The following is a 21,459-nucleotide window of genomic DNA, read 5'->3' as shown; positions in this document are numbered from 1 at the left end:
ATATATATATATATATATATATATATATATATATATATATATATATATATATATATATATTTTAACTACGTAAAACTTGAAGAACTTGCGAATATACAACATTCTTTGCTGTCCCATTGTCTTTGCATATAAATAGATTGTCAGGTTTACCGACTCTTGATGCAACATATAATGGTCCATGGGAAAACAATCTGTATTCAGATCTATACCTCATGATTCTAATGATTGCCCTTGAGCTTTGTTGATGGTGATTGCTAATCGACCATTCCCTGTCCCGGTGTCCCGGTCGTCATTTATATCCCCCTGTTTCCCCCGGTGTCCCCGTTGTAGTTGTGTCCCTGTGTCCCGGTCGTCATTTATATTCCCTGTGTCCCGGTCGTCATTTGTATCCCGGTGTCCCGGTCTGTATATACATTCGTTTTTTAGTTTTGTTTTTCTCCTTTATTTTTTTCCTTTATTTTTTTTCTTTTTTAGTTTATTTAGATTTTTAGATTTTTTAGTTTTTTTATTAGTTTTTAGTTTTTTTTTCTTTTTAGTTTTTTTGTAGTTTTTACCTTCTTTTTAGTTTTGTTAGTTTTTTTTTTTTTTACTTATGTCCTGGTCGTCATTTATACTCCCTGTGTCCCGGTGCTTTGTTGATTGCTAATCGAACATTACTTTTGTCCTGGTCGCTTTCTCTTTGAGTGTCGTCATTTATTTTTTTCTTTTTTAGTTCTTTTAGTTTTTACCTTTTTTAGTTTTTTTTAGTTTTTTAGATGAAAATTTTTTTTAGTTTTTTTCTTTTTTTCTTTTTAGTTTTTTATTGGTTTTTACCTTTATTTTAGCTTATTTTTCAGTTTTTTCCTTTTTTTTAGTTTTTTTTTATTTTTTATTTTTTTTAGTTTTTTACCTTTTTTTAGTTTTTTTAGTTTTTTTAGTTTTTTAGCTTTTTTACTTTTTTTATTAGTTTTTAGTTTTTTTTGTAGTTTTTGCCTTTTTTTAGTTTTTTCAGTTTTTTTTTTTTTTAGTTTTTTATTGGTTTTTACCTTTATTTTAGCTTATTTTTCAGTTTTTTCATTTTTTTAGTTTTTTTTAGTTTTTAGTTTTTTTAGTTTTTTACCTTTTTTTAGTTTTTTTAGTTTTTTTAGTTTTTTAGCTTTTTTATTTTTTTTATTAGTTTTTATTTTTTTTGTAGTTTTTGCCTTTTTTTAGTTTTTTTAGTTTTTTAGCTATTTTATTAGTTTTTAGTTTTTTTGTAGTTTTTGCCTTTTTTTAGTTTTTTTCTTTTTAGTTTTTTTGTAGTTTTTACCTTCTTTTTAGTTTTGTTAGTTTTTTTTTTTACTTATGTCCTGGTCGTCATTTATACTCCCTGTGTCCCGGTGCTTTGTTGATTGCTAATCGAACATTCCTTTTGTCCTGGTCGCTTTCTCTTTGAGTGTCGTCATTTATTTTTTTCTTTTTTAGTTCTTTTAGTTTTTACCTTTTTTAGTTTTTTTTAGTTTTTTAGATGAAAATTTTTTTTAGTTTTTTCCTTTTTTCTTTTTAGTTTTTTATTGGTTTTTACCTTTATTTTAGCTTATTTTTCAGTTTTTTCCTTTTTTTTTAGTTTTTTTTAGTTTTTAGTTTTTTTAGTTTTTTACCTTTTTTTAGTTTTTTTAGTTTTTTTAGTTTTTTAGCTTTTTTATTTTTTTTATTAGTTTTTAGTTTTTTTTGTAGTTTTTGCCTCTTTTTAGTTTTTTTAGTTTTTTAGCTTTTTTATTAGTTTTTAGTTTTTTTGTAGTTTTTGCCTTTTTTTAGTTTTTTTAGTTTTTTTAGTTTTTTAGCTTTTTTACTTTTTTTATTAGTTTTTAGTTTTTTTTGTAGTTTTTGCCTTTTTTTAGTTTTTTCAGTTTTTTTTTTTTAGTTTTTTATTGGTTTTTACCTTTATTTTAGCTTATTTTTCAGTTTTTTCATTTTTTTAGTTTTTTTTAGTTTTTAGTTTTTTTAGTTTTTTACCTTTTTTTAGTTTTTTTAGTTTTTTTAGTTTTTTAGCTTTTTTATTTTTTTTATTAGTTTTTATTTTTTTTGTAGTTTTTGCCTTTTTTTAGTTTTTTTAGTTTTTTAGCTATTTTATTAGTTTTTAGTTTTTTTGTAGTTTTTGCCTTTTTTTAGTTTTTTTCTTTTTAGTTTTTTTGTAGTTTTTACCTTCTTTTTAGTTTTGTTAGTTTTTTTTTTTACTTATGTCCTGGTCGTCATTTATACTCCCTGTGTCCCGGTGCTTTGTTGATTGCTAATCGAACATTCCTTTTGTCCTGGTCGCTTTCTCTTTGAGTGTCGTCATTTATTTTTTTCTTTTTTAGTTCTTTTAGTTTTTACCTTTTTTAGTTTTTTTTAGTTTTTTAGATGAAAATTTTTTTTAGTTTTTTCCTTTTTTTCTTTTTAGTTTTTTATTGGTTTTTACCTTTATTTTAGCTTATTTTTCAGTTTTTTCCTTTTTTTTAGTTTTTTTTAGTTTTTAGTTTTTTTAGTTTTTTACCTTTTTTTAGTTTTTTTAGTTTTTTTAGTTTTTTAGCTTTTTTATTTTTTTTATTAGTTTTTAGTTTTTTTGTAGTTTTTGCCTCTTTTTAGTTTTTTTAGTTTTTTAGCTTTTTTATTAGTTTTTAGTTTTTTTGTAGTTTTTGCCTTTTTTTAGTTTTTTTTGTTTTTTATTTTTTTTATTAGTTTTTAGTTTTTTTTGTAGTTTTTGCCTTTTTTTTAGTTTTTTCAGTTTTCAGTTTTGTCACCTGATCCAGTTTTTTCAGGTGACGTCACCTGATCCACAGATCCACACACAGACAACTTATTTTTATATATATAGATTGATCAATTTTCTTCTTCTTTTGATATCATAGGATTATGTGAAACATTTCTTAGCTCAAACCAGTCGATCTCTCTGTATTCATTTCTAGGTTATGATCTTCATATCAAGAGCCGAGTATTGATGGGTCGTGGTGGTGTTGGTTTCCTTGTAAAGAATGGTTTGAATTATCAGTAAAGGGATGAGGTTGAAGTTTTTTCAATTGAATTTGATGGGAAAAAGAATATAATTAGTATGGTGTATAAGCCACCCAGTACCCAGTACTTGGATAATTTCGTGGGAGGAATGAGTCAGCTGATATCGAAAGTACCGTCTGGAGCAAGTCATATTGTTATGGGTGATTTTAACTTTAACCTGTTGGATTTATCTAGTCATAATGTTGATTTTTTTAAGTTTTATGATATCGAATGATCTATACCCGCTTGTCAGTGTACCTACGGGAATAACTGGACAGAGTTCAACCTTAATAGATAACATTTTCTTCATTTATATTCCCTGTGTCCCGGTCCTCATTTGTGTCCCGGTCTGTAATTTCTCTTCGAACATTCCCTGTGTCCCGGTCGCCATTTAAATTTCCCCCTGTGCCCCCGGCGTCCCCGCTGTAGTTGTGTACCTGTGTCCCGGTCGTCATTTGTGTCCTGGTGTCCCGGTCTGTAATTTCATCAGTTGACAAATATGACGTCATATATATATATATATATATATATATATATATATATATATATATATATATATATATATATATATATTTTTCGCAGCTACCGCGACATTTTTTGAAGACAAGTGTACAAACATAGTTTCAAAATTGAGATAAAATCTTACTGTAAAAAAAAACTGAAAATCAAGAGCGCAATTTCCTTCCCTTAAAATACGTTTCACTTTGTTTTTAAGAAAACCATAGCCAGACACCCAAATTTCGGAGGTAGCAACAGTGACATAAAACGCTTATTATAATGGTAAAATAAGATAATGAATACTTTCGAAACGCTATTTATGATTAAGTTAGATATATATGTTACTAAAACACCTTTATTTACTAAAGTTTGCAATTCGTTTATTTTGATTTTCTCAGCTATTATATCTAGTTTGCTATATCCATTTAATATTGAAGTAAAAGTTATATGCCCCATAATATATTTTATGCTTTTGATTTTACTGCTCTTCTTATTACATACAGTCTTTGGTTGCACGTTCTTCAGATAATCATCGTCTTTTGCATTTATAATTTTCTTTTTGAAATTTTACCTGGAATTCATGAGGCTGGAGTTTACCGTCTTTAGCTTTGACAGCAAGAGCAATTTTTCCCTGAAAATGCGTTTCACTTTGTCTTTAAGAAAACCATAGCCAGACACCCAAATTTTGGAGGTACCAACAGTGACATAAAACGCGTATTATAATACTAGAATAAGATAATGAATATTTTCGAAAGGCTATTTATGATTAAATTAGACATAAATGTTACTAAAACACCTTTATTTACTAAAGTTTTCGATTCGTTTATTCAATTTTCTCAGCTATTATATCTAGTTTGCTATATCCATTTACATACATGCAACCAAAGACTGTATTACATACAGTCTTTGGTTGCACCTTCTTCAAATAATCATCGTCTTTTGCATTTATAATTTTCTTTTTGAAATTTTACCTGGAATTCATGAGGCTGGAGTTTGCCGTCTTTAGCTTTGACAGCAAGAGCTTTTACGTCATTGCTAATTGATCCAAGTCCCTTCTTGTCAGCTCCAAAAATAATTGGTGTTATCAGACCGCGGTCAGTACTCACTGCAACACTGACGTCCACTGAAGTAAATCTAAAACAGGATTGAATATTAAAAATGAAAATATAAAAACAAAAAAACACACACAACTAATTTTTTTAACATAGTGGAAAATAAAAAGACATATTTCTAAATATTTTGACTGTATACGCGACAATCCTCATCAGTGGAGGCAAAAATTGTAAAAGGATCGAACTGTAACAGAAAAAACCGTCTCATAATTGTATATTTTACTTAAAAATAATTTTAATTCTTTTTATGGTTTGAGATTACGCACGCTGATGAGGATAGCCAAATATAAAACTAATTATTCGGCACGCTTCTTTTTTTTGCAAGTTCCTTTTTTGGCCTTTAATCATAAGGTGATTTTCTTTTATTTTATATCTTATGCTCCTTTTTAGAACCCTTCTTGAATCATCTAAAGCCTCTTTTCGACTAACTTGAACTTAAATATATATCCTTTTCAACTTGAAATTGAAAGGCTAAGGAATACATTAGGACGCTAGCTTTTACTTCCTGCATTTGAATAAAAATTTCCATAACTAAAAAAATATTTCAATAAAAAGATTATTCTCACCACTAGTTTGGCCAGGATTTTTTCTTCTTTTTTTCCGATTTGATCGGAAGATCAAAGAAAAACTTTGTCAGTGAGAAAAACTTAAAAAATGCCATCTTGGTCATTTTTTTTTCTAGTTATTTAATGACAAAAATTTGATGTGGCTTATATCATACAGTTTTACCAAAACGTTAACATTTCCTCATAGCAATGTTTGCTTATTTTGCAGTTAAAGTTTGCAGATTGGCAACTAATTTAAATTTTAATTTTAATTAAATTTTAGCAGATTGGCAACTAATTTTATTGAATATTACAATAAAGCATTTCTTAATTAAATATGTGTACATCGAATTAAGTTGATACTCGTCCAAGTCTTTATTTATTACTAATAGAATGCATTACTAATAAAATTTCGTTTAATTTTAATCGCTTCATGGACATTTTTTTTTTTCAAACCCAGGTTGTTACTAATGAGAATTGCTTCCTCAAGAAGTACAGATTAGCACTTCTGGAGGATTTTTAAAAGTGTGGCTGCACAAAGCTGAATCAAAAGACAATCAAACTATTATCAGAATTTAAGGCTTCTGTTACGCTTTCCTTGATCTAGTTGCCTAGAAAAAATATTGTCTTCATTTTAATTTATTCGTTAGTTATTACTACTACTAACAACTCACCGTAACACCAAGCCGCCTGAGGTCAACACAGCTACGCATACTCCTCCTCCATCCGAGTCTATTCGAAGCCTCCCTCTTTACACCCTACCAGGAATTTCCCATTTCCCTTAAATCTTTCCTTATGACGTCCTCCCACCCAAACCGCGGACGACTTGCTTTCTGTTTAGCCCTAATGTGTCAAAAAAGAAGACCTTAGGCAATCTGTCATCCTTCATCCGAAGAACGTACCCTAGCGATGACAGTTATTGGTCAAAAGAAAATGGAGATAATAGTATTAGGAAAAAAATTAGGGGGGGGGGCACGCCCCCCCCCCCCCCCCAATTAACTGAGTTCTGTAAAACTATAGTCTGTATGAATATGGTACCGAACATCTAGTTATTTGCTCTTTTTTTACCACAAAAGCTTCACTTTTGGGGCCCATTCTTTTTATTTTGTTCCCTTTAGATTTTAGTCACAATTACATTGAGTTTAAGCAGTACAAATTTGAAGCTAAATGTTGAAATTATACATTAAACATTAACATTTGGAAATTCGCTGTCGCTAAAAATAATACTGTCAACTTACTGTCGAATAAACGTATCCTGCCATGAAGAATTTGCCTCGGGAACTTTCTTACAAGCTAAGGCAGATGCCTTGATGACAAAATCATTAACGCTAAGCTTGTAACCATCTTTTTCGACGTGTTTATTCAATTCTTCTCTCAGCTTCATAACTGCGTCCATATTTACATCAACTGATAGATAATAATGGGGTATGGTCTAAAATTTGCACAAAGGTGATTAGATAATTAAAATTCCTCGGCAGTCAATTGTATTTTACTACCAACTGAAGGTGTCAAGATTAGCAGTTCATTAATAAATACAGACACTAACAATCTTGCAAAAACAAGCTACAGGTATCATACATTAAATCAACAAATATGTTACAGAGGGTAAATGACAACATTTACCCCCTGGTTATCAGCCTTCTTCCCCCTTTGCGAGACAATATTTATAACTACATTTTATTTAAAATCGAAAAAAGTGAAAATGTCTTCATCCCTATTTTGAGATGTGAGGCTTATGAGCTTTTCCCTTAAAAAATCATTAGTTATTACTTTTATTTTGCGAAGAATTTATTAATACGAACAGGCAATAAATCAGAAAAGGAATTAACAAGGAGAGTCAAATTTGTTCCTTTAAGGTCATTTTTAGAAAAGTAATAACAGTACAATGTAAACAAAAAAAGACGAATAAAATACAAACAATTAGCATACATTAGACAATCAATTATCTAATTACCAGACAGCCAACAAATAGATCCAAAATAAAATCATAGATAACGCATGGTAAAATCAGTTGTTTAATTTAAACCTTTAAACAGACAGAGAAAAAACAAAAAATAAATAGCGAAGAACTTTGCTTTCGCAAAGTTTTTATGCAAAGTTCTTCACATAAAAATGTAAGGCTGTTTCTAAAATTGTTAGCCTTATTAGAATAACAATAAGTGTTTCGACAGAAAGCCTTTACCTAACTCAAACACAGACCCTCTGTTTACAAGAAGGTAGACAAGATGATAGGAATTACTGATGTCTTAGAAACCTTTAGGTAACAATCAGTTCAGGTATGGTTAAGAAAAAAACAACAAAAAAGAGGCTAACAAAAATCTCAAACCTTTTGCTGTGATAAGTGTTTTTGGGGGGTTTAACGTTAGGGAGTTTATTATTTTCGTTATTTTAAACTGCCATCTCTCTTAAATTTTGCTCAAATATTAGTTTCAACACATTTATGCACATAGCTTTGACTAGGATACTGGCTAAACGACAGCCAACAGAGTTCTTAAACAGTCAAATTTTTTGTCAAGGCAGCAGCGATCCAAACCCTCCTTGCTTTATTTTGGTATACTATTCTCACCATTTCCCATGTTATGTCGTTTCCGTGTCGACCACTAGAAAGTTCTCATCTAGTCTTAGTAGCACAAACGAAAAGCCAGTCGTTCACGAATGGGGTGGCAGGATGTCATAAGGAAAGATTAGAGTGAAATGAGTACTTCTTGGAAAGGTGTAAAGAGTCCCCAACCCTCTATTGCACTTCCTGGACGAAAGACCATGAAATGGAGATCATCACCGCTGATAGGGACTGTAGAGTCTAATGCCATATTCCTTACCTAACGTTTATTACTGTTCATAATAGTCCATAATGTCCATAATATTTTTTTTCTTACAGTAAAGCGTTGTTGAGAACAAGAAGAATTGTTTTAAGAACAAGATTGTTGAGAACAAGAACAATGTATCTTTAAATAAAACAGTGATTTATTTCAGGCTTATCTCTGTCTTCCTGTTTGTTAGATATTTTTTCATACTTCGTTTGTCCAGTTACATATTACAGCCTATAAAAAGAGACGATATCATTTGTTATATTGTTCTTTTTTCTCTGTTCGTTTGAAATCGGAGCTGTGTTTAGGAGAGGGCCCATGATCGGAGTTTTTTTCAGAACAGTTTGATTTTTAAATAATTTGCTGACGTTATAAAATTTTCAAAAGTTGGGGATACAACTTTTGGCACTTAAAATTGAGGAGCCTCAAACGTTAAAGGAATCCCAAAAAACTCTTATAAGTCAACTTCAAAAACAGTTCCCTCTAATATTCAACAAAATTGTAATACATTATGCACAGTTAAAAGAAATAGGATATATATTTTTTTAAGGTAAAAAACTGAATGCTAAAACAAACCTGCTTAGATTGAAGTAGACGTTTGGCAATAACGCCACGGATGTTACTGACTGGCAGATCTACATACTCTGCTGCACCACCTTGAGCCATCACTGGTGTAGTCTTTGGTGGTGCAGATTTCAGTGCAGCCTCTATATCACGAGAAGTAACAGAACCAAAGATGCCACTTCCTTTCTCGACTGACTAAAAATGAAAATAAAAATTATTTTAAAGACTGCCGGAGAGAAATATGGAAAATGAAAGGGCAATTTCCATGCCAGGAATATGCAGTTATTCGCAAAAAATTTTGTCTTAGCGACAAAAAAGTAACAGAATATCTAGTGGAAAGCAAAGCTGTCTTATAAGAGCAGCAAGTGAAAATTATAGCGAACAACGACAGAAAAACCGGGTATTTGAAAATTGACCATCCTCCTACTGTCATTATTACTTTGTGTCATTAAACTACAGTTAATAATTGGGTCTCACCCATGATTTTGTAAGGTTTTCAAAAATACTGTGCATTTTTTAAAGCAATTGAAAATACAGTGAAGAAAAAAAGTCGAAAATGGGAGTTTTATTATAGTCTTGAGCATAATAATTTGAATTTACCACTATAAACTAGAAACATTTTTGAGTAGCAGCCTGAATCCACTTTCCAAGTCTAGCCAATCCTTGTCTTCTCGCAAATAACGGCTCTCCGATTTCTGCTAGTCACGAATAGCGCCCTAATATTTTTTTCAAGGCGGGTCTTATGTATTGATAGTTCTGTTCCAACCATGCCTACGCATCTTAACTGGACCAATAGCATTTTAAATCATCCCTTAAAGAGTATAGTCTGTAAAAATGTATTGTATATAAAAACCTACTAACTACTAAAATTTTTGCCAATTTTATATTGTACCAAGAAACAGGTTTTTAGTAGGGATCTTTGCTAAATGACTAAGCATTAGAGCTTACACTTCACTTAATGAACGACAATGATTTTTTTTTTTTTTTTTAATACTATTTGTTTCTAAACAAAATATCACAATCGTAATGACTAGCCAGTTGATTGACCAACCAATTGAAAATCCCAGGAATAATTGTAATTTTTTTTTGTTTCAAGGAATGAAAACAGTATGAGTATAACAATATTATGGATAAGCATCAAAAAGGAATTAAAAAGCTAACACATCTACAAATGTCTACTTATCCAATAATATTACACAAAGTACGGAAAAGGGACATGTCTGTTCTTTATTTAATCGTTGAAAACAAAAAAAAATTAAAGTGATAAAGTTCCCAAGTGTCACCATCTGTTGAATACAAGATTGAGGGAACATGCTTCAGAGAACATTAAATTCGGATCACGTTCGATTGTACATTTGAAGTAAGAATTACTTTGCGTCATCTATACCAAGTAAACAATTCATCAAAAGTCAGTTGAAGCCACCGCCAGTTCTTCACTTTGCCACAAAAGCTTTGTAGCAATGAAGCACACGCCCTCCCTTCAGCGTAAATCCTGTAATAAAACACCCAATTCTAGCATCAAAGAAGTATTGTATCAGATTAACGACGCTTCTTGACTACTAGCGTCCCTGCGTCGGCCCTACAGTGCATTACTGCAGCGTGATTCGATCTCTGGGTCCCGTATTACCAAGCTAAGGTCAAACCCACTGCGCCACCACAGGACAAAAAGGTATTTATGATTAGATAATACATTGTGTCAATATCCAAATTGGAGAAGTCTTCTTCTTGGATGCGCCAAGATTATATTTTGCTTTGTTTTTTACAGAGACAAGTAGCAAGCTTGTCACCCAAGCTTGATCCCACTCTAGATTGAACCTGGATACCTCAAATTTAGAAGCACAGATGTATCCACTACGCTGTTACAAGGTCATCAAAGAAGTAACAATTAGACTCTTTCTAGAATGAAAGAATTTTCTTTTTTTACTCAAGAAGGACAAGACCCTAAAATTCGTTCTTTTACTTAAAAATAGATTATCTTTATTAACTTCAGCCAACATGAATTAGTCAGCAACCGAAACTTACTGAGGTAAATATTACCTCAAGTTGTGAAAAAACAGTTCCGTAGTGAGATTATCAGGATCAAAGAATTTATCGATAAAAAGGAAAGAATTTAAATGAAAGCTTCAGGCGATTACTGAGAGTTGACAACAATCTATTTCTCAGTGAAAAAGACAAAATACCTTTAGAAAGTTTACAGGAAAAAGCTTTTGCAACACATTTTCGGTCTGACATAGCCGAATATATTACGGTTGTTTTGATTTGAATTCTACTTAACTCCTCAGTTACTGTAGTCTGTTTGGTAATATGGGACCCAGAGATCGAATCACACTGCAGGAATGCACTGCAGGGCCGACGCAGGGACCTTAGTAGTCAAGAAATGTCGTTAATTCTTAAATAATAATACTGTAGTCTGAAAAAAAAGTATACCTCATCTGTCGAAGGAAGCTATGCAAATTTGGGGTAAGGTCAATACATCTATGGTCGATTAACCTGAGAGAAGGTCTTTCACATTAATTAAAACCTGAAAGGGGCTAAAAAAAAAAAAGGCGTTTAGTTTTTTCTTTTTTTATGAATTATTTTCAGACACAGCATAGGATAAATCTCTTTGGGGTCGAGTTCATTAAAGACTTCTCAAATTGTAATTGAGGAGCAGAAGTACAGAAGACTAGGTAGACCCTTATAAGGAAGGGGGGGGGTAGAGATCTTGCAGAGCTATGGATGGCGCATAGAGACGTCGAATCGACGTGACAATTGCTTGTTTTTTTACAGGGACAGGTAGTAATCCTCTCATCCAAACTGGCGGCAGCGGGAATTGAACCCCGGGCCCCGTATTGCCAAGCAGAGCATCAATTCACTGCGCTACCATGCGGTTCGGAGGTTCTTAAAGTAGGTGTAAATGGGCTGGGTTGTTTCGAAATGAAAGATTATAACTTGAGAAGTACCTAGAGAAGTTTACGACCAAGACCAGTCCATATTCAATATTATAACGAAATAGTTATCATTCCGGATGCAGTTACGAATGGCAATTCTTTCACAAGCCAGTTTTTTTTTAATATTATTTTTTGGATTACTATGGGTCATGGTTCGTTCTTTACTAGGCTGCAGTGCTAGGTGCAACTGAGAAGGTATAAACAGATACGCATATATCACAAACAGGATCAAGCCTTCGGATTTTTCTTAGCTAGATATAGCAAAGAACGAGCTCCAAGGAACCGGGCAGCAGAGTTACTCAGGTAAAGCATCATATTCAATTTATGTCAAATTGTCCTACAGGATAGGAATTAATTTTTTTTTTTTTTTTTTTTTTTTTTTAGTGTTCTGCAATTTTAGATTCTGATATCCTTGCGATTTTTGGCTTTTATATCAACTTGTATTCACAGATACATTTTTTGTCAAAAATACCTTTTATTTTAACATTATGCTTCGTTAATTACAAAAAGATACTAGACATAGTAATTTCCTTTAAAATGAACCATTAAACAGCCCTCCTCTATGTTCAGTATTGGCGGGCTGATTGAAATGGTCTGGCGTTTTCAAGTCTACCAGCTAGTCTAGACACGTGTACAGTTTATTCCAGAGGGGGGGGGGCAAAAAAGGCAACATTTATGAAAGGTAAAAAATTACGGCTCAGTGCAAATCTGCTCAACTCTTGGGAGAGCATCAACAAATACTTACTCTATCATGTGCTAGTTAAATCAAAAGCTCCAGGCGGGGATGAGAGTGAAGGATAGCTTACATTACTAAAAATTGAACAAAAAGTACCGTATGGAAATTAAAAATACATAAATAGATCATTGGACTAGCGCAACAAATTAATTAGAAGTACATCTAGCTTTCTTTTAAGCATTATGTTGAAATACCATAATCTTTTTTTTCAACTATTGCTACTTATCTTTGCCATATACGACTGTCAATACGTGTTCGTTGTTTAAAACAATTATTTTAAGCAACCATGTGTTGAAGGCGTGTATTTCAATTGGCCACTGGCTTTTGCCAACTCTTCAAACTAGGGGGTTGGTCAAAGTTGACTCAATTGCTTAAAATTACAATAGTTTTTAACTCTTAACTTTCAAGCCCTAAACTACACATACGATAATGTTCACAAAAAGCATTTTAAAAAAAAGGAAAAATTCAGAAAGAACTTACAGCAAGTGAAATACCCTGCTCTGCAGCAACTCTTCTGGCTAGAGGACTAGCAAAGATTCTATCAGCAGGAGATGACTCAGGTACCTTTTCCGGGTTTGGAGGCCCAGCAAGCGGTGAGGGAGCTGCAACTGGAGTGGGCTGAGGAGTTGGAGGCTCAACTTTTTGAGGTTCTACAGTCTCACTAGAATCAGCAAAGTCTTTGAACGCCGCAACGTCTTCTTCGTTGGAAACAATGATGCAAACAAGCTAAAATAGTTATTTTTTCCTTAATATATACATGTGCTTGTGGATAAGTTAGGTTAGTAAGCGTACAGATCCCAACTGCAGTGTGGAGGAAGGTCAAAAAGCGAGAAACTTGACTTATTACGACATACAGGAGGCTAGATGATAGTTCGAGCCCATCACCCCTTGTGGAAGTAGAGTTATGTAGCATTCGGAACTACAAAATAATCTCCAAAGTGAATGAGAATAATGTTATTCACAAAGCTAAAAATACCGAGAATATCAAAAACTATATTGCAGAACATTTAACAAAAAAATCAAATCCTATCCTGTAGGAGTATTTGACATAAATTGCATGCGACAAGAGCTCAGTATTTTTTTATTTTTAGTATACGTTTTTGTTCAATTCATTTCCTAGTAACTCGGGTTAGCGATTCAATGAATACTTGAGTGAAGATCAGCAATTGTTTTTATGAACATTTAGAGAAAAGCCACAAAAATGTAAAAAAAGAAGCACAATATTTTTTTCACAAATCTATTTTTAGTTGTTTTTTTATTGTTTTTTTCAACAAGAACTCCCGCAACAAGTCTCCTATAAGCAAACTTAATAGTTTGACCGTTTGAAAATCCTTTAAAATGACCAAACTCTCCAGACTTTTTTTTCAAACGGTCCAGAAATACAAATTAACTTTATACAGAAAGAAAGCAACAAAATTACCATTTCGACTTCCGTGAATCTATTACAATTTCTAAGGTTTTACTCTCTCATTTTGACAAATTAAGCATGATGAATTAGTCTCTCAATCTGGGTGAGAAACAATAACCAGAAAATCATAACACCAGAATGGCAGAATTTCAGAAAATCCTTGACCTCTTTCCTTATCCCATAAATTTCATGACTTTTCCAGGTTTTCTGTGACCATTATATACTTTATAGCAACCGCATTTCACCCCCTCCCCTTCTTGGAATGTTGGTTGGGTGCTCCAACTCTATTCCAAAAGAGTTGGAAAGGATTCCTACACAATCTTCAAGATTTGGCTTGCTAAAGAAATGATCACTCTCTCATTTAATTATATTTTTTTATCAATGCAATAAGCAATAGTTTTCAACACTTTACAGAAATAATAAACAGCTATTAAACACTTTCTCTCTTCCTTTTTTCTTCTCTTATTTACAATGCTCGCCAGCAATAACGCCTAAAGAGTGTTCTTATTCAAGAACGTGATTACATAAGACAACCATAGTTACATAAGACAAGTAACAAAAGAGAATCTTAGGTAAAAATGAAGCATCATATAAGCTTAGCTTTATTTGCTCATGGTAAGTTTTTTGATGAACAGACAATTTCAAAATACAGGTTTTAACACATCCTAATTAATCTAGATTTACAGCACAATAAATCAAACACAGGAAGATCAATGTTACCTTGTTTATTAAACTACAGATGATAACGTGAACAAAAGATAATTTGAGAAAGCTTTTCTTTTGAATTACACCCAGTCTACAATACAGTTGCACTTGCGGATAAAATCAGAATTGTGAACAACTGCCGCGCGAATAATGCACCCAGTTCGTAAATTGTCAAGTTGGACACTGCAACTTTCAAGCGTAAAATTATCATTGATCAATCAGGTTGTATAATTGCAATCAAACATAATTTTTTGGAATTAGAAATGGTGGAAGCTTAAATCAGAAGATATGAGATGGATCTGCCAAAAGATATAGCATTAAAAGCCAAAAGTTGGGAATAAATTAGTATTTATACAAGTTCATCCAATCTATTTCTTCTCCTGCACCTAGAAATAATGGAGACAGACGTCGAATCCCGCTGCTGCAAGGAAGTAATTTCTATCTTTTCAAAAAGAAAATCGGTTTTCCGCTTCAGTAGGGCAAATGTGGCGTTAAGTCATGGAAAAATACGTATTAGTCATAATACTTGGCTTTTTTATGAACAGGTACGAATATGGTGTGGCTTGGCTTACTCACAGTAGATGGTTAAGGGAAAAACTTTTGTCAACAGCAATGGGTGAATCTATGCTACTATTGCATCTAGTAGAACAGGTAGAAGGACAAAGCGTTTTTACTGAGAATTCTGGGACCCATTCGTTTTTTATTAAAAGTATAATTTTTCTACACTGTGTTGCCATTAAATTCAAAGTTTATTCTAAAAACAATACAATTCTACTTCTAAAGATTAAAAGATTTGCTGATGAAAGCAACCTTAATTAATTCAGTAGCAAGCTCCTAAAACTGCATTCCCATGGCAGTTTGCTGTATTCCAAATGCATTCCTAGCCATAAAAGTGTCAAATATAATGAGATGGCAGGTTTACCAGCAGCCAAGGCTGCCTCCATAGCCTCTTCCATGAACATCATTACTAGGGATACATTCAGACAAAGAACCAAACAAGGCAAAACCAATAGATGTTACCTCTATTCTCTTCAAGATATGAGGCAGTAATATAATTCTGGCTGAAATAATGAAGCCTTTAGCTAAAGAGAACCTTTTTAATTGAGGGCGCCATTTTCCCCTATAATGTAATTGTCTCTCATCAGATGAAACTGCCAATTTGTAATATTTGACTGTCAACCTAAAAGTGAGAAAACTATTCCTCAAGCATCTTTGCTCAAAGTAAAACAAAAACCTCAGGCACCCAGTACTACTCTGAACTCCTGCCTCCTCCAAAAAAAAAAATATACATCTGGATAAAGATATGTTCAAAATGATTTTCACGTGATAAATGAACTGCTAAAAAGGGATTAATTTTTTGTACCCCTCTTTGTTGTTTTAGCGCGCTGGCAGCTTTGCCTTAGTGAATGAGCCCACAATCTAGAAGCACTGTCATAGCTAGGTCATGAAAGAGGCGAAAGAACTCGCTTTTCCAGTTTACAGACCTCCTATCAATAGGAGAAGAAGAAGCGACCACTGATATGGCAAGAGAATAGAGAAAACTATACAAGCTAATTTGCTAATAGTACTTGTATAAGGTAACATCAGTAAAAACGTTTTCATATAACTGCCTCTTAAATCTCTCAAAATTAGTAATACAAAGACTCTTTACCTTTCCTATAGGCACATCTTTTGCGCCAGAGGGCACAAGAATTTTAGCTAAGTAGCCTTCTTCAGGTGTTTCAAAGCCCATGGTCGCCTTGTCTGTTTCAATTTCAGCAAGAAGGTCTCCTTCATTCAGCTTATCACCTTAGATGAAAAGAAAAGAAATTCAAGATTCATACAAAGAACATTAATAGCAAAAAATTAGGATATGCACTTAGAAAGACGACGTAGAACGTTTGAAAGCGTTTGACTGGGTCAAACGCTCAGAGAATGTCTCGCTAGAATTCAGATCACGTGCCTCCTTCATTCAACCTAAGACCTTGAAAAAAAAGCTCAGTTGAAGGAAAACAAAAACAAACAAAGTTAAATGTGCACTAACAAGGAGTGTGCTGAGCAATAAAACCTGCGTTCCCAAAAGAAACCACAGAATTTTACACCTGGGAGGGGGAGGCAAGCAAATACACTTGTCCACAGGTATTTTACATGCCCATTATATAATCAAAACATAGTGGCTAAACATGGATATTTATTTTTGAATAAGGGTACTTAAGAATGTGGAGATCTTGGCAAAATCCCAATTCAAGGACTTTTAAGGTCTTGAAAACCTGTTAAGCTAGGGCAGGTAAGTGAAGCTTACAGAAATGAAATCAGAGCCTAGAATATCCCCATGAAACCTATTTTTAAGTTCCCATCTCTAATCCTTCTGCAGACTATTCTAAGACTTAGGAAATTGCATAAAGACAAGACTACATCTGTCTTAATCATGGAAAACAATATATCTTCCCATCATTTCGGGTTGAGCTTTTTTTTTACTCTAAATTTTGGACATAATGGATCAGGTTTAAATTTATAATAAATTAAATATATCGTATATTAAATGGATTGATCCCTTTTTTTCAGAAATCCTCATCATTTAAAATTTCCAAAGTTTTGTTTTATTTTGCATGTAAAGTTAGTTAATCTTCTTAATTGAGAATTTTTTTTTCTATTTTTCTTAAATAAATTTATTACAAAAAATGTATCCCAAAATACATTCCTGTGCCTCCACCCGCCATTGCTATCCTGATCTCTACCCCCCCCCCCACCGCACGGAAAATTTCTTGCAGGCGCCCCTGATGTGCATAAACCTATGTCCATATGGCTGTAGAAATGCAACAAATATATTTTACCAAAGAAAAGGATGCCCTAGATATTCTTCATACCCCATCATTGAAAAAAAAAAGAATCAATACATTAACTGGAATCAAACCTTCTTTCTTCTCCCAGCTAACAATTGTTCCTGTCTCCATAGTTGGCGATAGAGCAGGAAGAGGGATTCGGACATGCTCTGGGTAACTACCAGTAGTAAAACTCCTTGTAAAACCATTGTTCGTTTGTTGGCTTAAACAAATCCGTCTTATCTGTTTGGTAACACAAACATTTTTACCCTGCCTGAAAATGTACCAAACATAATCATAAAAATATGCAACTTTAATCCTTATATACAATTTTGTTTTCAAAGTTTTTACTACTATAAAGAAAACAAGTTTTTACTCGTTAAAATCACAACTACTTCTATTTACTGGTCCAATAAAATAAAAATCTTTGTCCATCTATAAATTTTTGAATTACAGGTTTTTCAAAACTGCAATATGAAAAAGTTCACCTTCTCACGCAGCAGAGGAGGAGGGGCAGGGGGGTAATCCTTCCCATAAAGACATTTTAGGAGCCTGGAAGCATTTGAGAAAAAGAGCTGCCACCTTTCCCAGTTTTTTTTTACATAAAACATTCAATTCTTTTTATGTTATATTTTTAGACTCCTATTAAGGCACTTGATTGCCTAAAAATTTCTGTAAATGTAATTTTGGTGAACCTTACCCCCCACCCAGTTTACAAGGCCTAAAACCGTTAACTGTTACTACGAGGTAATAAGAGCGTTTCCACCTTCTATCTTTTTCTGCATTTGAGGGTTCAAATTCATTGACATGGTAGTGATGCCACCTCTCTCAACGTGGACACAAAAGTAATGGTTTTTTTTCCGCTCAGTCAACAGTCTATTGACTATAACGTTGTTAAATAGAAGAGCCAACAGTAACTGGATCAGCATTTCGAGATACTAAAAAAGAAAGTCTTTAGCAACATTCTTCAGCTTCAATATTTATCACCCTATTCGTTTTACTTGGCTTGCACTTGCTGTCTCCAATCTGCATTATCTTTTGCTTAATTGCTACCAGCTATGATAAAGTTGTTAACATAAGATGGTTCTATGAAATAGACCTCTGGCAAATTTTGGCACAAACAATTTTGAAATTTTAAAACTGGGATCTCCAGATAGAACCCAAAAGTACAAAAGAAATTCTTAAGCATTTTAATAATCCCCGAAAATTCCTTATCCCTTTTCAAGGGAAAAAATCATGTACAACATCTAGTTTTCCCCATAAATGAGATAAATAAGACTGTGAATTTGTGGAAGTTTTATTCACCTAAATATATTACTTTCAATGATAAATAAATGACCAAGAATCAAAAGTGTTACCCAAAGTTGGTTAGTGGATCTATTCCTGTTTAAATAGTGCTTATGGGACAAAAATACAATGGAAGAAAAAAAATATATTATTTGACTTATAATTCACTGATCTTTCCAAATCCAAAAACTACTGCTGTTATAATTCCAGAGTTACAATACAATTGCCAGAGCAGGGACTATCATATTTAGAAAATTTGTATTATTTTTTCTACCAGACCTAAGGACATTATTTACAGGCTTGAAAACAAAGGTGGTTTAGCTTTCTATTCTTTATTTCTATTATTTGAAAGTAGTAATAAGCAGCCAGGCTATTATTGGTTGGGAAAACAAGAAGTGGGTAAACATGGAAAGTAAATATTGCCTGCTAGTGGAAGGTGTTTCTGGCTAGGGGCTTTTAACACAAAATCCAAATTATTATATTCACGACTTTAATGAAACTCCTAATGTTTAAATTCTTCTTCACTTTATATTCACTGACTCTAAGAAAGGGAGAGTAGCCTATTTTTGCAAACATTGTAAAACCATGACTGAGGTCCATTATTAATGCTGGTTTACCAATGGAAATTAGTTGTGAAAATGTGAGCATAATTAATTTTTAAATAGCCTGCTCTTTAAATTTTTATTGACAGCTAGCTGTTCCTACTAGCTAACTTTTTTGTCTACTATTTTTTTCAATTGACACCTTTTGACTGCTAAGCAATGCACCTTTTTTTGCCCCCTCCCCCAAACAAAATTCTTGATATGGCCCTACTGCAAAGATACATCTTGCAATGAGTAATCCCTTTACATCCTAGGCTTAAAAAAAAGTTATTGTATTTTGTCTGGTTCTGTTAATTACTTTACATTCCAGCTAGGAGCAATCTAAGCATTTCTTCTTGTAGAGCTCCAGAAGATGACTTGTGTTGTATTCAAAGTTCTTTATTTACCAGGTGTTGTTGCATGACCAGTAGTATCCCAATCAAGTTTACACTCTCTGGAGGATCACTCAGCATCCAGCCTTCATTTGAAAAAATCAATGGATTCAGCAGTAACTGTTTTATTAGATAGTTTGTTCTAACTGTTGTCAATCAATGATGAAAAAAATGTGTACAGATCCTAGATATAGTAGACTGCTTGACAAGTTTCAGGTGATGGCCTCTAGTTCTTGAGTTGGGACCAACAGTATGGATAATGCTTGGAAAGAATTAGCCCTCATTAACTTATAGGCTAAAACGGCAATCCATCCATTTCTTCAGTAAACAAGTGTAGGGAGATTCAGCTTCAATAGGCTGTTTGGGTATGGAAGCTCCTGCATGTCAGATATCACTTTGGCATGATGTCTTTGCACATCTTCAAAAACTTTTCTGTCTTTTTAAAAATATAGGGATGAAAGAGATGTTCCAACTTCATGCTTTGGATGGACAGTCCCTTATTGGTACTGGTGATCGTATTTGTTATAAAAAAAAAAAAAAAAAAAAAAAAAAAAAAAAAAAAAACTACTCCAGAAGGCTTAATTTAAAAATTTTTAGTTTGAAAAGGATTTTAGAATGTAGAAAAAATATCTACAAATCTAACTGTTAAATTAGAAGTTTGAAGTTTTATCAGGAAAGGATACAAAACTCCAATTTTCTTAAATTGGAGCATTTTGACCAACAAATTTGACAGAACAAAAAGTTACCTGTTTTTGATAAAGTCAGAACCCAATTTAACATAGTGTCAAAATATTTGGGCAGATACTGGTGGATTTAACATACCTATTCTTTTTACTTTATTTCTATGTTTCTCTTCAACTTTTTTAAATGTGTAAAACCCTAGTGGAAGTAAAAAAGTGAGAAATTGCCTCAAGTATAGGGACAAAATTGGAAAATCATAAGGAGTATAATCATGTGACATGTCTCTATAATATAATGTATGACATAGGTGTCTAATAAAAGCTATCTGGAATGGCCCACTTTTTCTCAGCTTTCATGATCCAGCAAAGATTTCTTTGTTGTTCATGGTGAAAATGTTGTCAACATTTGGCCATTTCAACCAGTTTAAACCACTTTAAATTTTTTTTAGATTTGACTATCCTTTGTCTGGAGAGTCCAAAATTCTAGAAATATGCATGTCCTACTAAAGATTTTTAGAAGTTTGTGACATCAAGGAGTTTACATGTTTCATTAGCATGTGGGTGGTATAGGGTCTAAGAAAACAGGAGTGAATTTTAAGAAGTTTAATGTTATTATATTTGAAATAGGGGGTATACTTTCATATGTAAATTCTTAGCTCCATCAAAAATATAGGTAGGATTTTGTTGGAGTCACTACTGATATTTCTATGACATTCTTCATGGATCAGAAGGCCATCTACATATTAACCCCCTTTGAGGGAATCTTACCAAACCAATACTATATATAAGAGTGGTCCTTACAGGGTTCCTTGAGGAATTCCATGCTAATTAGGGAGAGATTCAGAGAGAATATTTTGTATTTTACTGCTATTTGAAAGAAAACAGATATAAAATTTACTAAGAGGTCTACTTCAAATCTATTTAGTGATAATTGAATTAGGGTGTTGTGATAAACCAAGTCAAATGCTTAAAAATTTGAACATAGGACAAGGCCAATGAGCAGTTCCTCAGATGATGGAAAAGGCTTGCATCTAACATCAAATTAGAAAAACTGCAATTTAAAAAAGACTTTTTCAATGTGAAATGTTATTACAAATAATAATCATCAAAACCTCTTGCTGTTGAGAAAGTACCTGTAAATTTGGCAACTATGTTTTTGTCATGTCAGAGGATCCTTGAATTTTGAAACCTCAAATTTTGTTTCTCATCTGTTTTACATGTGTAATGAGGTTTTGACACTCACCTATATTTTGATAGGGCCTGTTTGACAAATTTTGACAAGGTAAACTACAAGAAATTCTCAAAAGAAATGAATATCATTACAGAAGCCAACATCTACGTTTGAATTTGGCTGAAGGAACTTATTTTGTTGGTCTGGGATTCCACTACATCAGACAAGAATTTTCAACACTTAGAACAGAG

The 21,459-nt window shown here is 32.8% G+C and overlaps 1 protein-coding gene across 1 annotated transcript in view; it reads right to left on the bottom strand.

The window, feature by feature from the left end:
* Window positions 1-21,459, bottom strand: part of LOC136036283 (dihydrolipoyllysine-residue acetyltransferase component of pyruvate dehydrogenase complex-like) — a 31,398-nt gene that overhangs the window by 9,523 nt on the left and 416 nt on the right. Inside the window, exons 2-7 of the mRNA XM_065718428.1 lie at window positions 17,190-17,371; window positions 15,948-16,084; window positions 12,664-12,909; window positions 8,530-8,712; window positions 6,385-6,578; window positions 4,461-4,623 (exon numbers count right to left, since the gene is read on the bottom strand). Of these exons, the coding sequence (XP_065574500.1) occupies window positions 4,461-4,623; window positions 6,385-6,578; window positions 8,530-8,712; window positions 12,664-12,909; window positions 15,948-16,084; window positions 17,190-17,371 (1,105 nt within the window). The remainder of the gene's footprint in view (window positions 1-4,460; window positions 4,624-6,384; window positions 6,579-8,529; window positions 8,713-12,663; window positions 12,910-15,947; window positions 16,085-17,189; window positions 17,372-21,459) is intronic.

The sequence above is a fragment of the Artemia franciscana genome, chromosome 15 (assembly GCF_032884065.1).
Source record: "Artemia franciscana chromosome 15, ASM3288406v1, whole genome shotgun sequence".
In the NCBI taxonomy this organism is placed as follows: domain Eukaryota; kingdom Metazoa; phylum Arthropoda; class Branchiopoda; order Anostraca; family Artemiidae; genus Artemia; species Artemia franciscana.
Note: the sequence above shows the minus strand (reverse complement) of the source record. Positions and strands in the feature narration are given on the sequence as shown.